Here is a 22,208-nt window from a genome sequence, read left to right as displayed (position 1 = left end):
GTGCAACTAGTGTATGGCATGCTTCCTGTGCTGTCTGGGCACGTTGGCATTACAGAAAAGGCTACAGAGACGTGAGCAGTCACTTCTAAAAAGCAGATCGTGGTGGTGCAACGTGTGCATGGCCCCATGCTATAAAAGCATGCACATAGAGAAACGCTTTGTCTCAGCTCATTTCTTATTGTGGATGCAAGCGTAGAGGCAAATGAGCTGTCAGAGGTTGTACAGACTGCCACAAGGTGGAGGTACACAGTCTGTGTATGCCTGAAAGAAGGACAAGGGGGGAACCATGAACCCACAAGACATTCCCCTGCCGCAGGGGGTTGTCTGCCCTTTCTAAAGCAGGCTGTCTTCTATGAAGACTGCTACTGGTGTTGAAAAGATATTTTTTCAGTCTGCATGTCGAAATGTTGTGCTGACATATATGAGAAAGATATTTGAAAGCTCATAGAAGATGTGTTCTAATTTTAACATTCTAGAGCTCTAACCGTAATAGATATGACAAAATGGATACCTTCATTTAATTTATCCCTAAAGGAAATGCTTTACGTTTAACACCTTTCATGCAATCAGGGTGGTGTTCAGGTGTGCCACACTTTTGTTATAAATACAGAATGTTAGTTCTCTAGTTTTCATTAGAAAACTGTGGGAAGTTCAATCAATCAATCAGGGGTTTGTAAAGGGTCTCAAGGCACTGGAGGGGAGGGGAGCAGCACCGGATCAGTCGAAGAGCTAGGTCTTGAGGTCCTTCCTGAACGTGTGCAGTGTCGGGTAGAATCTGATGTTCACAGGGAGTGTGTTCCAGGTCTTGTCTGTGATGTAGGAGAAGGCTCTCCCGCCTGTTCTATTTCTGCGGATGCAGGGGACCTCTGCCAGGGCGAGGTTGGAGGAGCGGAGGTTCCTTTTGGGTGCGTGGAGGGATATTCTCTCGTTGAGGTATTTGGGTCCGATGTTGTTGAGGGATTTGTAGACATGGCTGAGGAGTTTGAAGGTGACCCTCTTCTCGACGGGGAGCCAGTGGAGGTCTTGTAGGTGATGGGCCATGTGTTTGTGATGCGGTGTCCCGAGGATGAGTCTGGCTAATGCGTTCTGGATGGTTTGGAGTTTGTGTTTGCAGGAGAATATTTGGGATTCAACTGACAGGCTGCTGCTGTCGTTGGAAGTACATCTTTTTCTCAGAAGATCAGACTTTATTGTCACAATGCTGAGGAACCTGTGCTTAACCCTCTGGTAGCTTGGCACCAAGCAGTTGGGCTTATCTTAGAGGCAATGTGTAAAGCATTTATGTAGTCCTTAAACAATATTTAGGTGGAAGCACTACATAAGAAAAATCTCAAACCTATTTAGAAACATTGAGTGAGTTTTAGTAAATAAAATAACAGGAACATGACAAATATCCAATAAGTAGAACCAGAGAGATTAATTTTTAGAATTTGAGTTAAAAAATAGTGCCTAAAAGCATGGGGCACCAGACCTAGCTATCAGGCTGCACTAGACCGGGTTAAAGTCAAAATTCAAGGCCGGTTTAGAGCCTTGACAAGAGACCTCCCTAGGAGGGGGAACTGTTTTCGCTTTAAATTTGGCCTCCCAATATACTACAGAAAAGTGAAACTTACGATACTTGTTGCTGCCTGTAAGTTGTGTTATCAATTTAGACGGACATTAGGAATACCATACTATAGAAGTTCTATTGCGATGTGGAACTCCCCCAGCACACCGGCATGTCTTCTAGATAAGCTTGCAATTCCCCTGATTAAATGGGGAGTACACACATAGGGTCAAATTATAGAAGATAATCTACTAGTCCCCTGGGAGTCTCTGGCAAAAATCATGGGCGGTAACTTGTTGAAATTTAGATATTACCAACTTGCAAACTGGGCAAGGGGACTAGGCAAAGATGGAAAAGGTAACTGCTTTTGAGAGGACAAGATAGAAAAAAGATCACTCCAACGAAAGGAAATCTCTGAGTGGTATTTGATGTTAGCCCAGGCTGGAGATAAAGAGATTACCTTGCCCGGGGAGATCTAGAAGAGGGACCTGCAAAGTCTGGACTTGGAAACCTTGTGGCAAGTATTTATGTCTTTTCTTTGGTCATCCATTAAGTCCGCACCTCTTAGGAAAAATAATTTGTTTTCTGTACACAAGGCATACTGGATGCCAAAGAAGCTGTCGAAATTAGGAAGCTGGGAGGGAAGGAAGTGCCCCAAGTGCTGTGAGGAAAAGGCAGACGATGTCCATATGTTCTGGCAGTGTCCCTTAATGGAGATCTTCTGGCAATAAGTGGGGAAGGTGCTCTCAGACATAATGCATCAAAAAATCAAGGTAAGCTTGGCACTGGTTATTTTTGGGGTTATCAATGGGGGAACCCCTTGAATCTTTTAAAAACACAAAAATCTCTCATCTTTGTTTTAATTTTGCTTGCATGTAAACAGATATGTCAGAAGTGGATTCTCCCAAGCCTTCCAATGGTGTGGGAATGGTTTACATCAGATCCACGGGTACATAGCCTAGATCGTAGTGGCCAGCCCTCCAAAAGGATAACATTTTGGGACATCTGGGAAGGTTGGCATAAAACTTGTTATATTAGCAGGAGATCCTAATCACCTTCCTTTTTGTAAAATTAAGTTGTCCAATGATTATACATCAATGCAAAAAAAGTTGAAAGGTAGTTGGCTCGATGGTCACGCATAGAACTCCTATTTTCAAACAGATCTGTGAAAGAGTAGTAGGAGTCAGACTTGCAGGGAGAATATGGCCCCTGGTCTTTACCAACTCGCTTGTGAGAGGTGTGGGACTTTTCAATACTTCCCGAAGTTTCCTGGTCTCTCTGATAAACAATGAGCACAAAAGATGTATTTTTTTCAGAAAGAAAAAAAAAGTTAAGGCCTATCTCAATGGTGTACAGGTTGGATACAATGACATGGTTCATCCCGATGGAAAGTTCACTGTCTGACTAAGAAACCTTTATGGAGAGAAAGTGGTCATCGATGAGTCACTGGTGGTGCAAGCTGCATGCTCGATCCAAAGCAGGCCTCGTCGACGCGAGGTTGCTGAAGAGCGGGATTCTAGTGCAGTCATCAACGAAGATGGTAAAGATTTGAGAAGGCCATGTCAAAAGTCTTTGCCCAGGAATCCCTCAACATTAATGGGTTGATGCTCAGCTTTGGTCCCATTGAAGCCTTCTCCCTTCAAAATTCGACATTTTTCTAGAAGTAATTTTCCTTCAGGTGGACAAACCACCAAGTTGATTCAATGACTTCAGCTTTGAAATTGGATCCGGTCACCCGCAGCTCTCCACGCAGAACATTGGTAAAAGGTTTCTAAGTCCTATTTCGAGGAATAGAGGAGTAAACTCGAATACCAGCTTAGGGTCCAGGACCTGGGTGGAACCACATGGGAGTTAGAACTCACTCCATCAGAGGCCAGCAGCAGGGTCTAGGGCAGATGCAGTTGGAACTTTTCAGCTGGGCAGTTAAATGGAGAGAGGCTTCTGGAAACTTGTTGTGTTACTGTAGCTCAAACAGGAGATCAGTCAACGGTCCCTTGGAGTCACTTCTGGGGTCCTGGGTTCAAAGAAAGCAGACCTATACCTCCTCCACTTTACTTAGACAGCAGAACAGCCCTTCTTCTGATTCTTCACAGGTCCAGGAATGTTCTGATGAAATGTTTGGTGGATCTACTTTTATGCCCAGTGCCAACCTGTGGTTGAAGGGCAAGCCTTTGTCCACCCGCTAAATCAGTTCTCATCAGTTCTTCTATCCTCACTAGGTTTGGTGCCATTCTGACTAGAGAGTCAAAGGAGAGGCAGGCCTTGGTGGGAGATTCATTTCCCAGTGACAAAGGAGGCATCATTTGAAGCTCAGGAAGGGGCTGAGAACTGCCCACTTGGCCATTCTATGAAGGAAGGTGCTACCAACTCCACTATCAGTGCCTTTTGTCCACTGTTAGGGATCAATACACATTTCACCACAGGGGTGCCTTCAGAGGACAGGTGATGGCTAGACACTGGCAGGTAAGCCATTTCCAAAAAAAGTAACATAACATTTGACTTGACTGTTAAGTTGTATTTTAAATTACTATTAAAAAGAGTCCTTGCACCATTTTTTCTAGCTATTCCCTGTAAGAAATTGGGTTGTTGATTGACTGGGGTGTGAGCCCCGGTGAAGCAGCAACCGCAATCTTTGTCAGGGTAAGGCACAAGCAAACCCCTGGTAGCTAGGCACAGAGCGGTCAGGCTTAATTTAGAGGCTATGTGTAAAGTATTTGTGTTACAGAAACACAGTGAAAACACACCGCAAAAGGAGCCCACAATAGAATTAGAATTAGAATTAGAGTAGATTTTAGTAATTAAAACAATATCAAAATGAAAAAAAACTAATTGATAGAAGCAGAGATTGAATTTTCAAGTTCATAAAGAAAACAGTGCCAAGAGGTATCAAGCACTAACTGTAGATCTCTGATCAAATCCGACCAGGACAAAGGCACAAGTTTAGGTCGACCATGATGGATTGCGGGCCAGCTGTAGGGACCCAGTTAGGCTCGCTGAACAGAGTACTTTAAATCCTGGTATGTACAGCGTTTGCTGGATCCGCAACAAAGATGCATCACACAGCCGAAGTGATGCTTTGGTTCGAAAATTCCCTCATTGGGGCATGCGATGCAAAGTCCAGCTATGTGGATGCGGTACACAGTTGGGGCAATGCTTCGGTTCCTTAAGAGCTGCATCTGACATCATCGTCGGGGCTGTAGCTGATAAGAGATACGAGGGCCTGTACCAAGGATGCATTTTGCAGTGGGGGATTTGTTGGCAATATGGGTTGTGGCAGTGAAGCAAGTCTTTGCAATGGATCTAATCTACGCAGCAGAGGAGATGGATCGGTTCCACAGGACCCACAGAGCCTGGCAAAGCAAATTAAGCCCACTTACAAGGGTCAAGGACTAGGTTGGCACTACTTGGCTGGGTAGGCTCACAGATGGCAGAGTCCAGGTGCAGACACAAGGTTGTTGGAAGCCTGATATGTCCATGAGGCTTCAGATTAGGTTGCCAACCAACTAGCCGTTGAAGTTACTGAGAATTCTGGGTTAAAGAGATACATGTCCAGTCCTTCTGACCTGATGAGAGGGCAGCAGGCATCATATCAGCACAAAAAAGCTTGAAGGGGACAACCAAGTGGGGACTCCAATTGAAAAGGAGGAAATGAACATTAGGTGCAGGCTAGATGGCCAGAATGGGGGTAGGCAAGAAACCGCCACTAACACATGCAGTTCACTATCTTGCCTACTCGTTCACCTAATTCAGACTATAGGGGATGGGTCTCCTCCAACATGCAGAACAAATGCAACCACACACCTAGTAAAGGGCCCCTCCGCTCCAACTATGTGAAAGGTAGACAACAACCTTTGAACATCATGACATGGTATATCAGAGGCATTTATAAGATCTTCCAAAGTTTGGCTGCGACTATGTTTCTGGAGAGAGCAGATCCCATCTGCGTGCAAGAAATGTGGAAATTAACTCCAACCCTACTACCAGGATACACAGAATTTCATAAACCCGCTAGGAAAACCAACCTGTTCCGGAGGTCTTCTGGGGACATCTCCATGTACGTTAAGCACTCTCTAAAGCTGAGCTTTTCTGAATTAAACAGCTCCGACATGATCCTAGCCTGCATCTTGAAAAGATCAAATAGCACAGCAGGTCCTCTACCGACACTAATTATTAAAGTATACTACATCCTCCAGGGCCCTCCGATAAGTTGGGCTGATTAATCAACCAAATCAAAAAACTAATAGCACAGCACACATCCCTGGAAATGATCATTCTCAGAGACTTCAATATACACTGGCTGGGAGAACGTAACACTCATGGTATGATTGCCGGTGACAATACAAGATTCAACACCTACACGGATTGGAGCCGGGTCAATATACCGGCCCACTTTTAATAATCAAACTACTATTGATTTCATCTTTTTGAGCCAGCGCATTGCCGAAGCCATGCTACGCTACGTTGTGCTGCCTAAAGATGAAGGCAACCACGTAGCCTTGCTGCTCCACTCGGATGTAACATCCAGAAAATGATATATCCTCTCGCCCCTCTGGAGCACAAATGGCAAGGAACAGCACAGACTCCTGAAGAGAATAAAATGGTCATAAACGACCATTAAGAATGTTGATATTTGGAAATGTACTTGGGAAGGCTGGCCACCAGTGACGAACAAACCAGACACCACAGAGGCCTGGAAAAAGCTGGCACTAGAATTGGGCTCGTTCCTCCTAGGAAAGCGGCCTAAAAGCAAAACAAACCCTATAATTCATACCCTTGGGACCCTCCCGGAGATCAAACAAAGCGCACTGTTACTAAAGACAAAACAAAGAGCACATAGGAAAAAAAAGCAGCAAAACCTCAAAAAAGGAGGTACACCTAGCAGCAAAACAAACAACTTATTTGGAAACACATCTGGGGAAAAATTGATGCAAATCTTTGAGCTGTTGGCACCCAGTAAAACCCAACAATTCTGGCACTACCTTAAAACTAACCTTCAGGGCAACAAATAGAGGAAACTCGGTATCAGCAGAGACATGGGTTTCACATGTGAAGTCACTTTACACCAGTAATCAGGATAACATCTGCGCAAACGAAAATGTCCCATAGAGAACACCAGAAATAATGGGAGCCTTGAAGTCACTTTACATCAGAGACCAGTACAGCACCTGCCCAAACGAACATGTCTTGCACATAACAACAGAAGAAACGGCAGCTGAGGCGTCCATGTCTCCTGCAGCACATGATGACCCAAGTGAAGCCGTAGTACATATCGTCCTAACAAGAATCAGAAGAAACTGCACCCTGGCCCAAATTGCCTGCCAGGCTCCCTATTCAGGGAGGACACAAACCTTTGGGCAGTTACCCTCACACCATTATGCAGAATATAGGTTCCTGGAAGAAGTGCCAGACTCATGGAGGGGCTCTCTACTGCAGCCTATATTCAAGAAAGGGGCCAACACCGACCAGAAAAACTACCATATGATTGCCCTATTGGAAATTGTTGGAAAGACTTATGCCAGCAACCTCTTGTGGGAATTAGCGAACTGGTCACAAACCGAAGGTCTCCTACCATACTACCAAACAGTGCTTTAATCAGGGGACTTGACAGTTGACAATATCATAGCTCTCTCATACCTCGCCCAACAAGCAGTAGCTCGCATATCCCCTCGAGTCTTCGCCTGTTTTATTGACTACTCAGCAGCCTTTGATGAGGTAGTCCGTAACATCCTTTAGCGGAAACTGGAAGAATGGAACATCTGCCTGGAATTACTATGAGCTTTTAGATCATTGTATTCTAACACTTGGGTAAGCATCAATCTCACTGGGGAGTCCGCCATGGAAATGATTGCTACAGACCAAGGGCTAAAGCAGGGGTGCATGCTGCCACCATTATAATTCAATCAATACACTGCAGACCTAGGCCCAGCGCTATGTGGAGCCTCTCTTGACACTCAAAAAATCAGAACCCAAAAATTCACCTGATGCAATATGCAGATGATCTAGTCCTTCTGGATCACACCAAAGTAGACCTTCAAAAAGCTCTTGATGCACTTGCTAAGTACAACCTCCAGAATGAGCTGGTAGCCAATGCAAGTGAATCAAAAATAGTGAGCTTTGGAGGCTTCTCAAAAATAAAGGATCACCAAGTGGCAGCTGGGAACACGCAGCCTGGAATGTGTACCAGGCTACAACTACTTGGGTGCTTGACTGTGCAAAACAGGCTGTCCCTCACTCCACCTACAAAAAAGGAGTTTGACAGGGAAGATGGTCACATATGCCCTCTTTAAGCTAAATGCCGCTCTCGACAGTCCAACAATGGCGGCCATAAGAAGGGTAATAAGGGCCAAACTCCTTCCATCAGTCAGCTACGCGCAGCAGGCATTCACGGCATGCTTGCTGAGGATCTGGAAAAAATACAATGATCAGCTTACAAGGAACTATTTCATCTTCCTTCCTGGACTAGAAAAACCTTGATCCACCTAGAATTTGACCTCACCCAACAAAAACTAGAAGGGCTGGCCGTACTGGCAAAATATTTTTACCTGGCAATCGTGGCCCCAGACAATTCTATGAAGGTATTTATTAAAATAATCTTCTCTAGACTGAACAACCTCTAGTCTGCAAAACTCACTGCAGCAAAGGAATCCTTGCAAATGGCATTGGAGATCTGGGACCCGAACATCATTGACTACACAACTGTCAAAACAGCAATAAAAAACAACTGCGCCTTTGGTCTCGTGCTCTAGACTTGGAATTTCTCCAGGCAAGGGACTTGCTCAAAACTATGAAACATATTTTTCCATCACCAAAGTTTCACCTTATTCAGGCCATGGGGAGATGGGTCCTAAATCAGATCTTAGCAGTTTCCTTTAAGAGAACTGTATCCAACCTGGAGTGCAGGCTGTGCAAATACAAAAGGGAGTCACTGACACACATACGTTTAAGTTGCCTGGTTCTGCGACAGGCCAGTTGAATCCATCAGTCAGCTTTACACCTTGGACAGTGTGAATGGTATGGCCAATTTTGGTAAAATTATGCAGGTCATCCTCTCCCTTCTGAAAGACAAAATGGCCTCAGCAGAGAGTGACCAACATCTAGATGACTCTCAAGCCACCAGGGACCCTGTCTCCATATGATTCCCCATTGCTGGCAGGACCCAATGCCATCAAGGACATTTTCAACCCCGCACACTCTAGGTATGTCTGCACAGACATGGTGACATCAAAGCACCACTCTCCCTACTGCGGCACGTTGAGCCTAAAAGCACCAGCACTTTACTGAAGACTGGCAAATGAACAACCCCAAATATTCACACAAGCCCTGTTTTTAATTTGCCACAGAGAAAAATGACTCAACTATAAGTCACTGGGTGAGAATTAATGTATTATACATAAACTTGCTGACATGATTTTACCGAGCACTTTTGTATTTAGAATTGCTTTGACTTGACTGTTCTTCTGCCTTTTTTGTAATGATTTTAAGTAATCACACAAATAAATGTATACATTCATTCATTTATTCTTTAATTCACAACAAAGCAAGAGCGAAGCAGAGTGCAATCCAGCAGTGTGGCAGTCTTTCAGCAGCAGAGCAGTCTTTTTTCCTGGCAGAGTATCAACATGTCCAGAAGTCTACTGAAGAGTTGGTGTCTGAAGTCCAGTATTCATACCCAGTTGTGCCTACCCTGCCCTGGCTCCAGCATAACTACAGGGGGAATGCAATCCTTTGAGTGGAGACATGACACAGCCTATGCATGTGTATGTGAAGCTGTGTCCAGTTCCTCCCTCCCATCCTGCCAGTGATGGCCCATCCAGGCACACCTAAGCTCCATTTGTGTGTGGCAGTCTAGGAGAAATACACAAAGCCCAACTGCAAACTACATCCAGACACATGACAAATGGCTAAGGCTAAGGCAAGAAAATGGCAACTTCCTAAAAGTAGTAGTAGCATTTTTTAAATTGTAATTTAAAATCTGACTTTATCATAAATTAGGATATTAAATTAGGATTCCAGAGACATCAAACAGGAACTGGGCATCTCTTCCCATTTGGAAATTACACTTACAAAATATAATAAGGCAACTCCAATGTTATCCTATGGGAGAGACAGGCCTTGCAGTAGTGAAAAACGAATGTAAGAGTTTTTCACTACCACGGCATCTAAAACTAGAAAGTACATGTTCCACTTGTTAAAAACATTGCACTCAGCCCTCTGGGATTTCCAGGGTTGAACCCAAGGGTGTCTTATATGTATTAAAAAGGAAGGTTTGGGCCTGGCAACAGGTTTATTTTGCCAGGTTGAAATGGCAGTTTAAAAATACACACCCAGGCTCTGCAATGGTATAACTGAGACATGTTTAAAGGGCTACTGAAATGGGTGGTACAATCAGTGCTGCAGACCCACTAGTAACATTTAATTTACTGGCCCGGGGCGCATGAGTGCTACTTTTCAAGGGACCTATAAGTACATCAAATGTACCAATTCAGGATAAGCCAATATTACCATGTTTAGATCAGAGAACACAAGCACTTCAGCACTGGCTAGTGGTGGTAAAGTGTCCTGAGTCCTAAAACCAGCAAAACCGAGGTCAGAACAAATTGAAAAGAAAGGCAAAAAGTTGAGGGGAAGACCACTATAAGGCTGAGAGGCCTAACATTCCCAAACTGAATTTAACAGTTATTAAAGGTAATAGTGCAAGCCAGTGCCTACATTACGGGTGCCTTATGAGTAATAAAAAAAGAATGTTTCAGCCTGGCAAAGAATTATTTTGCAAAGTCGAAATGGTAGTTTAAAACTGCACACCCACACTGCATGGGCAGGCATGTAGACATGTTTTAGAGGGCTACATTAGTGAGTGGCACAAAGAGTTCTTAAGCCCACAGGTAGAATTCAATTTTAAGGCCTTGAATATATAAAGTACTGTATACTAGAGACTTATAAGTAAATTGAAAGTGTCAATTAGGTATATGACAATATTACCATGTTTAGGAGGAAGAGCACAACCACTTTATCACTGGTTAGCAGGAGTAATAATGTAGAGCCCTGTGGGCAACAAAATCTGGGGGAATGAAATGCAAAAGATGGTCATTCCCAACAAGTACATAGACAGAATGGACTTTGGGTCAGCCTCCTTCAGCCATTAGCAATAATGTGTGTTTTTTTCAACGTTTGTGATTGCCATTGTTTGGTGTGACTGTCCATCAATAAACAGCAATTTCAAGATTGATACATCGTTCCATGTCTGTTTCTGTTAGGTGTATGTGATGGGGACAAAAAGTAGTACTTTTGTTAGACTGCAGATTCAACATTCAGCTTGAGAACCAGTGGGCACTCCTTGATGCATTAAGTTTGCTGAGGAATCCGCTTTTGATGTGTTCTTTAGGAAGTGCTTGCTATTTGGATGTCTTACCCCGCAATTCTCAAAAACCCTTTTGTGTTAATTGGTTTACTAAAATGTCATGATAACATATATGCATTGACAGCTTTTTTTGTTCACAAAGTAAAGACATGCATACGTACGTTCTTAAATCTGTAATGAAAATGAGTAAAACACTGTTCCTTTGTCAAACATATCTATGGTAAAATATATTCTGGTGTTTTACATTCTTTTGCAGCTCTACCACCACAAATCCCATCATCATAAGATTCTTCTTTGAGGGTACAACTTATCTCTGCTAGTCTCTTAAGCCAAGGGCCCCCTCCCAGCTTCCATATTCTTGTACCCAAGATATATTACTTAATTATAGGATTAGCTTTCAATGCAGTTCAGGCAACAAGTAAAGTCGCCTACTTTTTAGCAAGCGTACTTCACTAACCAGCAGAAAATATGGCTTTGCAAATGCTTGTTTCCTTTTTTGTATTAATTTACTTTATTTTTCCTTCACTTTGCTTCCTCTTACTCTTAAATTAGTTATCATCTGTAATGACTGCTACAGACCCTTAAGTTGGTAATACACATTTACAGTAAAGTAACCGTCATAAACACACATTACAATGATAAAATTCACTTACCAGGAAATCTAGATGTGCAATTTAGCGTCACAAATCTTTTTATTAAAAAATCGCTTAGGTCTGGTGCATAGGTGTGGTCACTGTAACTTGGGTTAAATGCAAGTGCTGGTTTCCAGCTCAGTCATCAACAAGAACACATGCAATCATGCTCTGGGAATATCAAAGGCAAGTTTTCTTATATTGTTAAGACCATTCACCTTTGTACCATTTTGCCTTTAACAATGGCTCAATTACCGTACATTAATCACCAATTCACAAATTAAAAAATAAATAAATAACAGTGTGGAAATCCCTAGGGATAACTCACTTTGAACTCCATGGGAGCGCACAACTTTCCACGTTTCCGAAGCAACTTCTTTAATATCAACTTGGTAGTGATGAATGGGCACGCCACCGTGTAAATCTGGCTTGCTGAAAGTTATCCTGGCAAATGTCTGTGACAGCTCTATGATCCTCAAACCATATGGACTGGATGGCACATCTACAAAATATTAGCAGAAAAGAGAGTAAGATTGGCAACTGTAGACATAAATTCTTATTTAGTGCAGCCTTGACATACAAGTTAAGAGGTATAGCCTGGAACTGTGTGGTACATTAAGACATATGAAGTCTGCAGCTTTGGGTACCTATAGAAAGATGAAGTCTGCAGCTTTGGGTACCTATAGAAAGATGAAGTCTACAGCTTCGGCTACCTATAGAAAGATGATGCCTGCAGCATTTGGAGCCTCATTGGCAGATAAAGTCTCCCAGACAAACGGAGTATGTGCATTGGTCCCCACTCTCTTACCACACATTTAGTTGTATGTTTGCATCAATATTTTATTTATATTTACACATTGGTGTGAAGCTTTTCTTTTGTTAAACACTTAGGGGCTGATTTACAAGCCCAGTGCGCTGCTGGTGCATCACTTTTATTGACACATCGGCATTGCCATGCCCTTTCCCATAATTACAAGGCCATGTAAAGTCACCCTGGGTGACTTTTCATGGCCATGTAAGTGTGTCCCTTTCATGCATAACTCTGCGTGAAAGGGGCATTCCATGGGTGCTCCCATGCAACATCCATGGAACCTGACGCACTCCCAGATTAACAAGGTTTAGTAAAACTGGAAATGCGTCAGAATCCTACGCCTCCCCAGAGGAGGCATACGAGTGGCACAAAGAGGAGAAATACTTGTATTTCTCCTATTTTGATCATATTTCTATGCGTGCTGCATTCTGCAGCACACATAGAAAGAGGAAAATACATTTAATGATTATTTTTGGGGAGGAATGTGTCCCTTTCTGCACAAACACAATCACCTCCTCAGTGCAGGCACCCTTGCAACATTAAGCAAGGGTGTCTGCGTTGGAGCACTGCTGCTGTTTGTGTGCTGGTGCAGATGAGAAGACGGAAGTGCTCAGTATCATGTAGATACAGCACATTCCTGCCCTTTAATTTTGATGCACAGCAGTGCAGCAGGAATGCTTCCCATACTGCCATGCATCAAAATATTGTAAATGAGGCCCTTAGGCCCTTATTGCAAGTGGCTCTGGGAATGGGGGGAGTCTTCACCACCCCAGAGTTACCAATACCAGAGGTACTGGTCAGTGACGTAACATAAAATGATGGGGGCCCCCTGCAGAATGTGAGGAGGTGTCTGTGTCTGACATATCGCACAGATATTCATTGACCTTGGGCTAAATTGGGGCCCCCTCAACATGTGGGGGCATGTCCGCACAGCATGGGGCTGTAGGCGCATGTGTAACACCCCTGGCACCGATACCTACAGGGTGAGAAATGTCTGGTCCATTCCAAAATGGATTTTAAGGGTCTGCTAAGAAATATGGGATTACTGGGAAATCGGTAATTCCAGGTGCAATTCTTGTGATAATTCCTCATTTAGGCTAGACTTTCACCTAGAGATTTGGCTGTCGAAAACTCTGTGTTAAAGTAAAAAACGTGCACCTCCGATTTTGGCGCAACTGATGTTTCAGCCGACAGTAAACACTTAAACTTCACCAGCTGAATATTCTCGCGGGTTTTGCTCTAGCAGGGGTGCTTTAAGGGGACTGCGATTTATCTTTTTTCTCCCTGTACGCTCACACACCTCATACTGACTAATTACAATGCTGCAAACGCGTTCACAAGCTCGGGCATGTGAAGCGTAATTATTGTTTCTGGGCTTACACTTGCATGTTACATCGCCATTAACAAATTTAACACATCAAAACACCGACAATTACAATTAGAAAAAAACAACCAACACCTATTCACTGATTCTCATGCAAATTATGGATTCATTGCCATCTGTCTTTGTAATATGAGCACAGTCTTCTTATGAGCCATCAAAGTACCAATGGCAACCGTCCCGTTGTCTACAGCTTTCTGTAATATCACAAGAAGGCAAAGAATTGTCCAAGTTGGAATAACTGTAGCTTGGTTACTTGCAGGACTCATGGAATGGGCACATCACTCTGCTATAGCTATGAAACATTTGCTTTATAGTTTAAGATTTCTACAATAATGTGATACAAAACCTATCAATAAACTACAATTTAACCATGCACTGATGACTTTAAAGTCTGGACTTTCCCTTTATGCTAATGCAACATCTGGCAAGATGACTCGTGTTAAATGCTCACTGCTGGCATCTGTTGCGAACTACGGCTCACCTGCCCTAGCAAGACCTAGTCAATCCTCAGTCCTTCAGAGGCTGGTGAATTGAGTACTCAGACATTGAGAAACAGCAACACCTGTTAATTACAGTAATTAGAACTGGCGTTTACGTTTTTTTGTGCATTTTTTTTGTCTTTTTTTAGATTTTCAAATCATTAAAAACAACAGTACATCAATAAGTTCATTTTGTGGACCATTAATTTCCACCATAAACTAAAGGTTAAAGCGGCTTAACCATACAAATGTTTTAAGATTAGTAAAACCAATATAAATAATTCACATAAAACCATAAATTAGTCCTTCCTGCTATACATTCATATTTCCATTTAAAAAGGTGAAAATTTATAAAATCAGTTACATAAGAATATTTTTAATATCATCCTGGGAACTAACATATATTTAAATATAACTACAATGGCCTGATTGTGAGAGGATTAACCCTTTACATATTAGCTGCATTCCGAGCTTTAGCAATTTTGCTGCAAATGGCCCACATCAGCCCAAGAATTTCGCTAGGGCAAATATTATGGGCTTACTTGTGTCTGTCTTTAAAATCCTTAGTGCCTCTGTGCCCTCCCTAGTACCAAGGTTTAGACAGATTGGTTTGAGCCATCTGTATCGAGGGGCTTTATAAGCTGGACAGACAAAGAGAACATGTGCTATGGTTTCCCTCTGCAGCAGACATGTGTTACATTTATCGTCATTCAGGGGGTGCCATTTGCCGGTAAAAGTCTTAATTGGAAGTGAGCCCACTCTGTATTAATGATACAATTTCCTGTCGAGTGATACCGTAATGTAATCCCAGTAAGTTTCGTAATGGTACTCATGTTTCTTCGCAAAAACAACAATTGATGGACAGAAAGCAGAACAATGTCATACATTCACCCCAGTACAGAGATCTGGGCCTAAATCCATCGTTTTTTTGCCCACCATGCCATTCCAGTTTGAACCCAGCCATATGCAAATCAGTCTTGACCCTGTGCCTCATGGGAACAGTCCAGCCCGAACTGCCAAGCCAGGTCCTCCCTGGACTGGAACCAAGCATCCTAGGACCGGTTTCAGGGTTTCACCCCTCTTCAGCCAGGATAGCTTGATTCCAGTGGCATGGAGAGCACAGGACTCACGTCTGAGCATACCCATACCACTCGGGGTGACAAATGCAAAAACTACAATTGATGGACAGAATGCAGAACAATGTCATACATTCACCCCAGTACAGAGATCTGGGCCTAAATCCATCGTTTTTTTGTTCACCATGCCATTCCAGTTTGAACCCAGCCATATGCAAATCAGTCTTGACCCTGTGCCTCATGGGAACAGTCCAGCCCAAACTGCCAAGCCAGGTCCTCCCTGGACTGGAACCAAGCATCCTAGGACCGGTTTCGGGGTTTCACCTCTCTTCAGCCAGGATAGCTTGATTCCAGTGGCATGGAGAGCACAGGACTCACATCTGAGCATACCCGTACCACTCGGGGTGACAAATGCAAAAACAACAATTGATGGACAGAATGCAGAACAATGTCATACATTCACCCCAGTACAGAGATCTGGGCCTAAATCCATCGTTTTTTGCTCACCATGCCATTCCAGTTTGAACCCAGCCATATGCAAATCAGTCTTGACCCTGTGCCTCATGGGAACAGTCCAGCCCAAACTGCCAAGCCAGGTCCTCCCTGGACTGGAACCAAGCATCCTAGGACCGGTTTCGGGGTTTCACCCCTCTTCAGCCAGGATAGCTTGATTCCAGTGGCATGCAGAGCACGGGACTCACGTCTGAGCATACCCGTACCACTCGGGGTGACAAATGCAAAAACAACATTTGATGGACAGAATGCAGAACAATGTCATACATTCACCCCAGTACAGAGATCTGGGCCTAAATCCATCGTTTTTTTGCTCACCATGCCATTCCAGTTTGAACCCAGCCATATGCAAATCAGTCTTGACCTTGTGCCTCATGGGAACAGTCCAGCCCGAACTGCCAAGCCAGGTCCTCCCTGGAATGGAACCAAGCATCCTAGGACCGGTTTCGGGGTTTCACCCCTCTTCAGCCAGGATAGCTTGATTCCAGTGGCATGGAGTGCACGGGACTCACGTCTGAGCATGTTTCTTCTCCAGGAAATCCCTCGTCAAGGTTTGACTCATCATGGACGAAAAACATTTCATCCTAACCATGTTCCAGTAGGCTGTCTTGAACTCTTTCTTTGAAGGAAGAGGGTTAGCTTCGGGGTTTTCCCATATACCATTCATCCCCATGTCGCTCAAGGTGGTTTTAATCTTTCTCAACCAGGAGATCTTACAGGAGGTGTCGGCCTGCCTGATTTCAAGCAGTGCCCGGGCATATAGAGACTGCTCGGGAGTAGCCCATAATCTTCTCCAAAGTGCCACAGGTCTGAAACGAGCGATATCCTCTAACTGGTTGCAACCCAGATCAAGATAGAGAGGCAACAGGGGCGTTAATGGAGGTAGGGAAAGTAGGGTTCTGACGAACTTATTCTGGGCTACAATCAGGGGTGTTAAATCTGAAAAGCCCCATAGTTCCGCCCCATAAAGTACTGAGGTACTAAAGAATTGTAAATCGTCAGTACAGGACCCACTGGTTTTGTATAGGACAATCTCTGCTCCTTCACAAGGGCACCTGCCAGTTGGGCATGTTTGAGGGCCATCTTATTAATCTGGGGTATCCATTTTAATTTACTTTCAAGGGTTACTCCTAGATATGTAAAAACATCAGTTTGCTCTAGTTGTGCTTTGTTCATAAAGACCCTCCCTTTGATGGCCTTTCAGTTGTAAGGAACCATAAACTTTGTCTTCTCCACGTTAAACTCGAGGTCATGGTAGCGGCAAAACTTCTCGAACCTAGTGAGGGCTAAATGCAGCCCTTTCTGGGTCTTGGATAATATTAAAGTATCATCCGTGAACATTAACAATGGTATTTTCTGGCCAGCTAAAGATAGAGAATCTGTTGGATGATTTGAATAGTATTCCACGACCCTGTTAATAAAGAGAGAAAACAGGGTTGGGGCAAGCACACACCCCTGGCGTACCCCCTTGGCGATGGGAAACGTGTTCGTAACTTCCCCATTCACACCCCAACGTACCTGAGCAAAGTTTGAATTATGCAAGGTAATTAAAACGGCCAACAATTCTGGCGGCATTCCCATATCATGAAAGGTGCTCCACATTTTATCTCGGGGCACCAAATCGAAAGCTGATTTTAAATCAATGAAGGCTGCAAATAGCAAGCCGCCAACCTAAGATTACCACCCTCCAATACATGATTGCAAACCTGAGAACCTGGTCGATAGTGCCTCTATGTGGCCAGAAGGAACCCAGCCAGCATGGGTGATAGAATGCCTGTTTCATCCATCCATGTCTGGATTCTGGTTAAGACCAGCCTTGAAAATATCTTTTGGATATAGTCAATAAGGCTTATAGGCCTGTAGTTGCCAGGTTTCGATCGATCCCCTTTCTTAAAGATCCGGATGATCTCTGCTCCTGACCACGTCTCAGGGGAGGGGGCTCCACTTGCTATGGCATTAGCTAGAGTCTGAATGTAACTCACCCACTTTTCACTATTGAACATGAACAGGTCCGCTGGGATGCAGTCCAGTCCAGGTGCCCTACCTTTTGGGATTTGCTTAAGGGCTTTTTGGACCTCTTGTATAGAGAAATGCAAGTTGTAAATAGGATTGGACTTTGGAAATTGGGCTATATAATCACTGCTGGGAGTAAACTGGGCCTCAAAGTGAGAGGTCTACACTTCGGGTGCAACGTGGTTGATGGGGAGTGGTTTCAATGTACCATTGCCTCATTTGACAATATTCCAGAAATTGGCCATATTTTTTTCCTGGCTGGCACTGAGCAGGTTTTGCTCATCCCATTCCTGTTTAGCTTGTGATAAAACTCGCTTATAGCCTGCCCTTTCCACTCTGATCTCTTCCTTATTCCTTAGTCTAATTGCTCTCGCTAGTCTCCTGTAAGCCTCTCTACATAGTTTATTGTACCAGGGGGCTGCCTTTGGACTTAACTTCCTATCCTGTTTCTTGGACTTCTTTACAAAAAAAGGTTTAAGTTTGGAAAACAAGTCATTGTGAGCCTGCAATATAATAGTTCCCAGGGAACACTCAACCAGTGCCTCCATATGTCTTAGGTTCCCTTCATTGGCTGCCACACTAGTCCTTTTCACTCTCCTTGAGTCATTAGAAGACTCCACTCCTACTACATCCTTTACTATTTCCTGGCATACGTAGTTAGGTAGGCCTGGGACCTGCATAGTCAATACTAACGGGTTATGGTTGCTTTCAAGCCGATCATAGACTTCCATATCCTGTAAAAACGACAATAGTTCCAGACTAAGGAAGATGTAATCGATCCTACTACTTCTCATGCCATTATTAAAGGTGTGTGTACCCCGCCCATCGGACCGGGACCTCCCGTTCACTGCCCTAATGCCCCGTTCTAAACACAGCCCTTTCAATTGAAGTGCCAGTTTAGTCAATTTTTTAATAGGTGGAAGATCAAACGATGGAATGTCCCATTGTGCATCCTCATCTCTACTAAGATTACTTTCTTCACAGTCTAAGCGCTCGCAGGTGCAGTTGAAGTCCCCGGCAATAATCAGGCTACTACGTCCCCTGTGCCTATCCAAAACCCCGTCCAGGATTGTGACTGTACTCGATTCTTTACCTCCGAGTGTCCCTCTTACATATACATTAATGAACAGTATGTTCAAAACCTTACCCATCCGCAATTTTATAGCCAAAAGGTCCCCACAATCGATCTCAATTTCCTCCACTATGTATCCTGCGTTCTGTTTGACCCAAATAATCAGTCCCCCTTTGGCTCTGCTCCTTTGTCCCTTCTGTGCAGGCTTGAAGTAATTTAAAAAACCTGGGTAACAAATTTGATCGAGCGCCCAGGTTTCTTGAAATGCCCAGATATCATATTTGTCAATGAATGTTGACCATTCAGAAGAGTGGGTTTTGGTGGAGAGACCGGCGATATTCCATCTTGCCAATGAAAGATTGGTTTGGCCATGCCCTAGTAATGGCATGTTAGAAACATCAGGGGGGTTAGAGATAACAATGTAGACCATTGCCCCTTGGGTGCTTCCATCATTGAACTCAATAACTCCTGCTTGTGGTTCTGAACAGGGCAGGAAAACTGAACAATCCTCTTCTACTACACTTCTCGGGGTCACCCCTTCTACTACATTTCCCAACTTGCCTGAAATAGTCTCCTCATGTCCTTCCTCTATGTTACCATTATTCCCATTTAGGGTTGGTATTTTGGTAGAAAAATGGTAGGATGCCGTTCCATCCTTTGGAATACCCATGGTATTATTTGTACCTTGTAATAATGAGTCAGTACCAGGTCCAAGTCAGTCTATGTCTTCCAAAGACTTCAACACCCCATAACGGTTGGAAATAGGGATTGGATAGCTTGGTGTTTCATGGGCTTGTCGCACCAACCCCGCGTTTATGCCTTTTCTGTTTGTAGTCGGTTGGTAGAAAAAGCCCAGGGGGAAGATGTTGATATCCCTCTCCCTAATTTGTATATTGCCAGCCCTGTCCAGAATATGTTGGACCAGCCCTGGAGACCCAAAACTTAACACCACACAGTCCCCTGGTAGACATTTATGTGAACTACCTATCCATGATGTCCTACGAACCATTTTGAAATTGGAAAAAAGCTGATGCTTGATACCAGTCCTAGATGTCAAACAATGTAGTGCCCTATTCCTCAGTGAAGACCAGTGTTCCTGACTCGTGGGCTGGATGACTGGGACGTTTGCCAGAACCACCGTGTATGGTGTTGCATCCGGAGACAGATGCAACGTGTTGTGATTATGTGGGGTGAATCTAGCACTCCTACTCAGGGGCACCCTGGGACACCCATCCCCAACAAGTGAAGGACAATGGGAATTGGTACTGCTATTAATATTATTCAGGGGTTGATTATTCCTGTGGTTGGGGCGGGGCATGGCGGGATGTCAACACAAACCCTAGAACATGATCGATTCTCGTTCTGGGCGACCAATCCTTCTCCTTGTCCCTCGTTGGTATTGGTGTTGTTTATCCTAGCACTGGTTAGAGTCTGCTCTATCTTAGTCAGCCTACCCTCTATCTGGGTCAGTTTATCCAATAGTGGATTGATCATGGCCACAAGTTTATTGCCTATCTGGGTGAGGAACCCATCCTCAGACATACAGGTGGCTAACTCTGTTACAGCATCAGTATTGAGGGTCATACATGGGTTTTTAGAAGCTGTACTATCATTAATGCTGTCTTTGTGCCCATTATCACCCACCTTCCGTGCACTGGGTTTAGAAGCCAGTTTTGAGGGCTTGGGGGGGGGCAGCAATTTCCTTTTTTTTGAAGGTGGTAGCCTACATTTAGGCTGTCTTGTTTTATGGCTTCTTGTATTTACAGTGGGAGTACAGGGGGCTGGGACTGGTGAAGCGTTGCACGTATCAGTACTTTTTGGATTTGTTGATAACAATGAGGGCGGTATAATCAAGCTGCTCGATGGGGCAGCGCTGATACCAACAGTACTCTCAGGGGGGGTCGTGGACACAAGACTAACCAAGGGTTGCAGTGGCTCCAATGATAATCTACGTTCGGTAAGCTGTATTTCATGACTCAGGGCGGATTCCGCCCTAGAGAGGAACGCATCTAAAGTACCCACAACCCCAGGACCCACTTTCCGCCTGTTCATGTTGAATCATGTTTGGTAAATGAACACAACAATAAGTAACACTACAGGATTATACTTGCAACTTGAATATTAGGGGGGTGGCCCAGTCCAGTCTCTGCCGGTCTTGGACGGCCTCAGACGGGCCCGCCCTTGGTCCAAGCTTCGACCGTGCTTCGTCCCGCTCGCTCCCCGCGTCGCAGGTAGAGATGCAGCGCTTTAAGCGCGATGGCCATGCCTCTCCCTCACTTGCGGTAGCTGTGGGTTGCCTTGTGCACCCTGGGGGCTGAAGTCCTCACCCCGGGTGTTAGGGCGTTAAGCGTTGAATTTGTGGTAGGTTTGGCAGGGCAGCGCACAGTCCTGCAGCAGCCCACCTCCTTTAGCAGGCAAACAGGATTTCTCTGTACACGGTGGCAGCAGTAGTAACAGTAAGGATCTTCTGCGTCACGGGGTGAGGCAGCACTTTAAGCGTGATGGCCACGCCTCCCCCTCACTTGCGGCAGCTGTGGGTTGCCTGGTGCACCCTGGGGGCTGAAGTCCACACCCCGGGTGTTAGGGCATTAAGCGTCAAATTTGCCGTAGGTTTTGCAGGGCAGCGCAGCGTCCTTCAGCAGACCCACCTCCTTTAGTAGGTAAACAGGATTTCTCTGTCCACGGTGGCAGCAGTAGCAACAGTAAGTGGCACTTGAACTGTGGTGTGCTATCTAACAACCACTTTATTGTTAACAACAGCAAGATTGCATAAATTAGTGAATGCAACTCCTCGGTGTCACAACAGTGTGTTTTGTGTCAAGTCTGTCATAATTCGAAGACACAAAAATACTAAAACTGTATTGAAAGGAATGGAAGGATTGGTTGCCCCTGAGGGACGCTGGTATCCAGGCATCAGGGTTCAAAAGTAAATGGCTGTAAGGAGACAATATGATTCTAGTTTGAGATTTAAACCCTTCTCAAACAGCAACCACAGTTCTTCTCATCGTGAAGTATTTGTGCAACACTTACAGTAACAAAGTGAACAGCCACCACAAAAGGAGCCAAAACAGAGCTAGAAAAATAGAGTCATGTTTAATAAAGTAGACCACCACGTGGCAGGGTAGACTCAGAGATGTCCAGGTGAAGATCAAGGTTGTTGGAGCCTTCTGTCTCTGAGGCTCAAGTCAGGAGACCAGCCAACTAGCCCTTAGAGTCACTCTGGGGTACTGGGTTCAAAAGATGCCGGTCCATGTCCTCTCACCCAGACAGTGTAGCAGGCAGCAGCACAGCAAGGTAGTACCCAGCAGAGTGCAGTCCAGAAGA

At 44.4% G+C, this 22,208-nt stretch overlaps 1 protein-coding gene across 2 annotated transcripts in view; it reads right to left on the bottom strand.

Annotated features, from left to right (window-relative positions):
• NCAM2 (neural cell adhesion molecule 2) overlaps positions 1 to 22,208 on the bottom strand; it is a 1,313,898-nt gene that overhangs the window by 272,941 nt on the left and 1,018,749 nt on the right. For both annotated transcript variants that reach the window (XM_085623062.1, XM_085623061.1), the window contains one exon: positions 11,865 to 12,038. In XM_085623062.1, the coding sequence (XP_085479188.1) occupies positions 11,865 to 12,038 (174 nt within the window). The remainder of the gene's footprint in view (positions 1 to 11,864; positions 12,039 to 22,208) is intronic.

Source organism: Triturus cristatus, chromosome 8 (genome assembly GCF_964204655.1).
Source record: "Triturus cristatus chromosome 8, aTriCri1.1, whole genome shotgun sequence".
Lineage (NCBI taxonomy): Eukaryota > Metazoa > Chordata > Amphibia > Caudata > Salamandridae > Triturus > Triturus cristatus.
The sequence above is the reverse complement of the archived record's forward strand: the minus strand, read 5'-3'. Positions and strand labels throughout refer to the sequence as shown.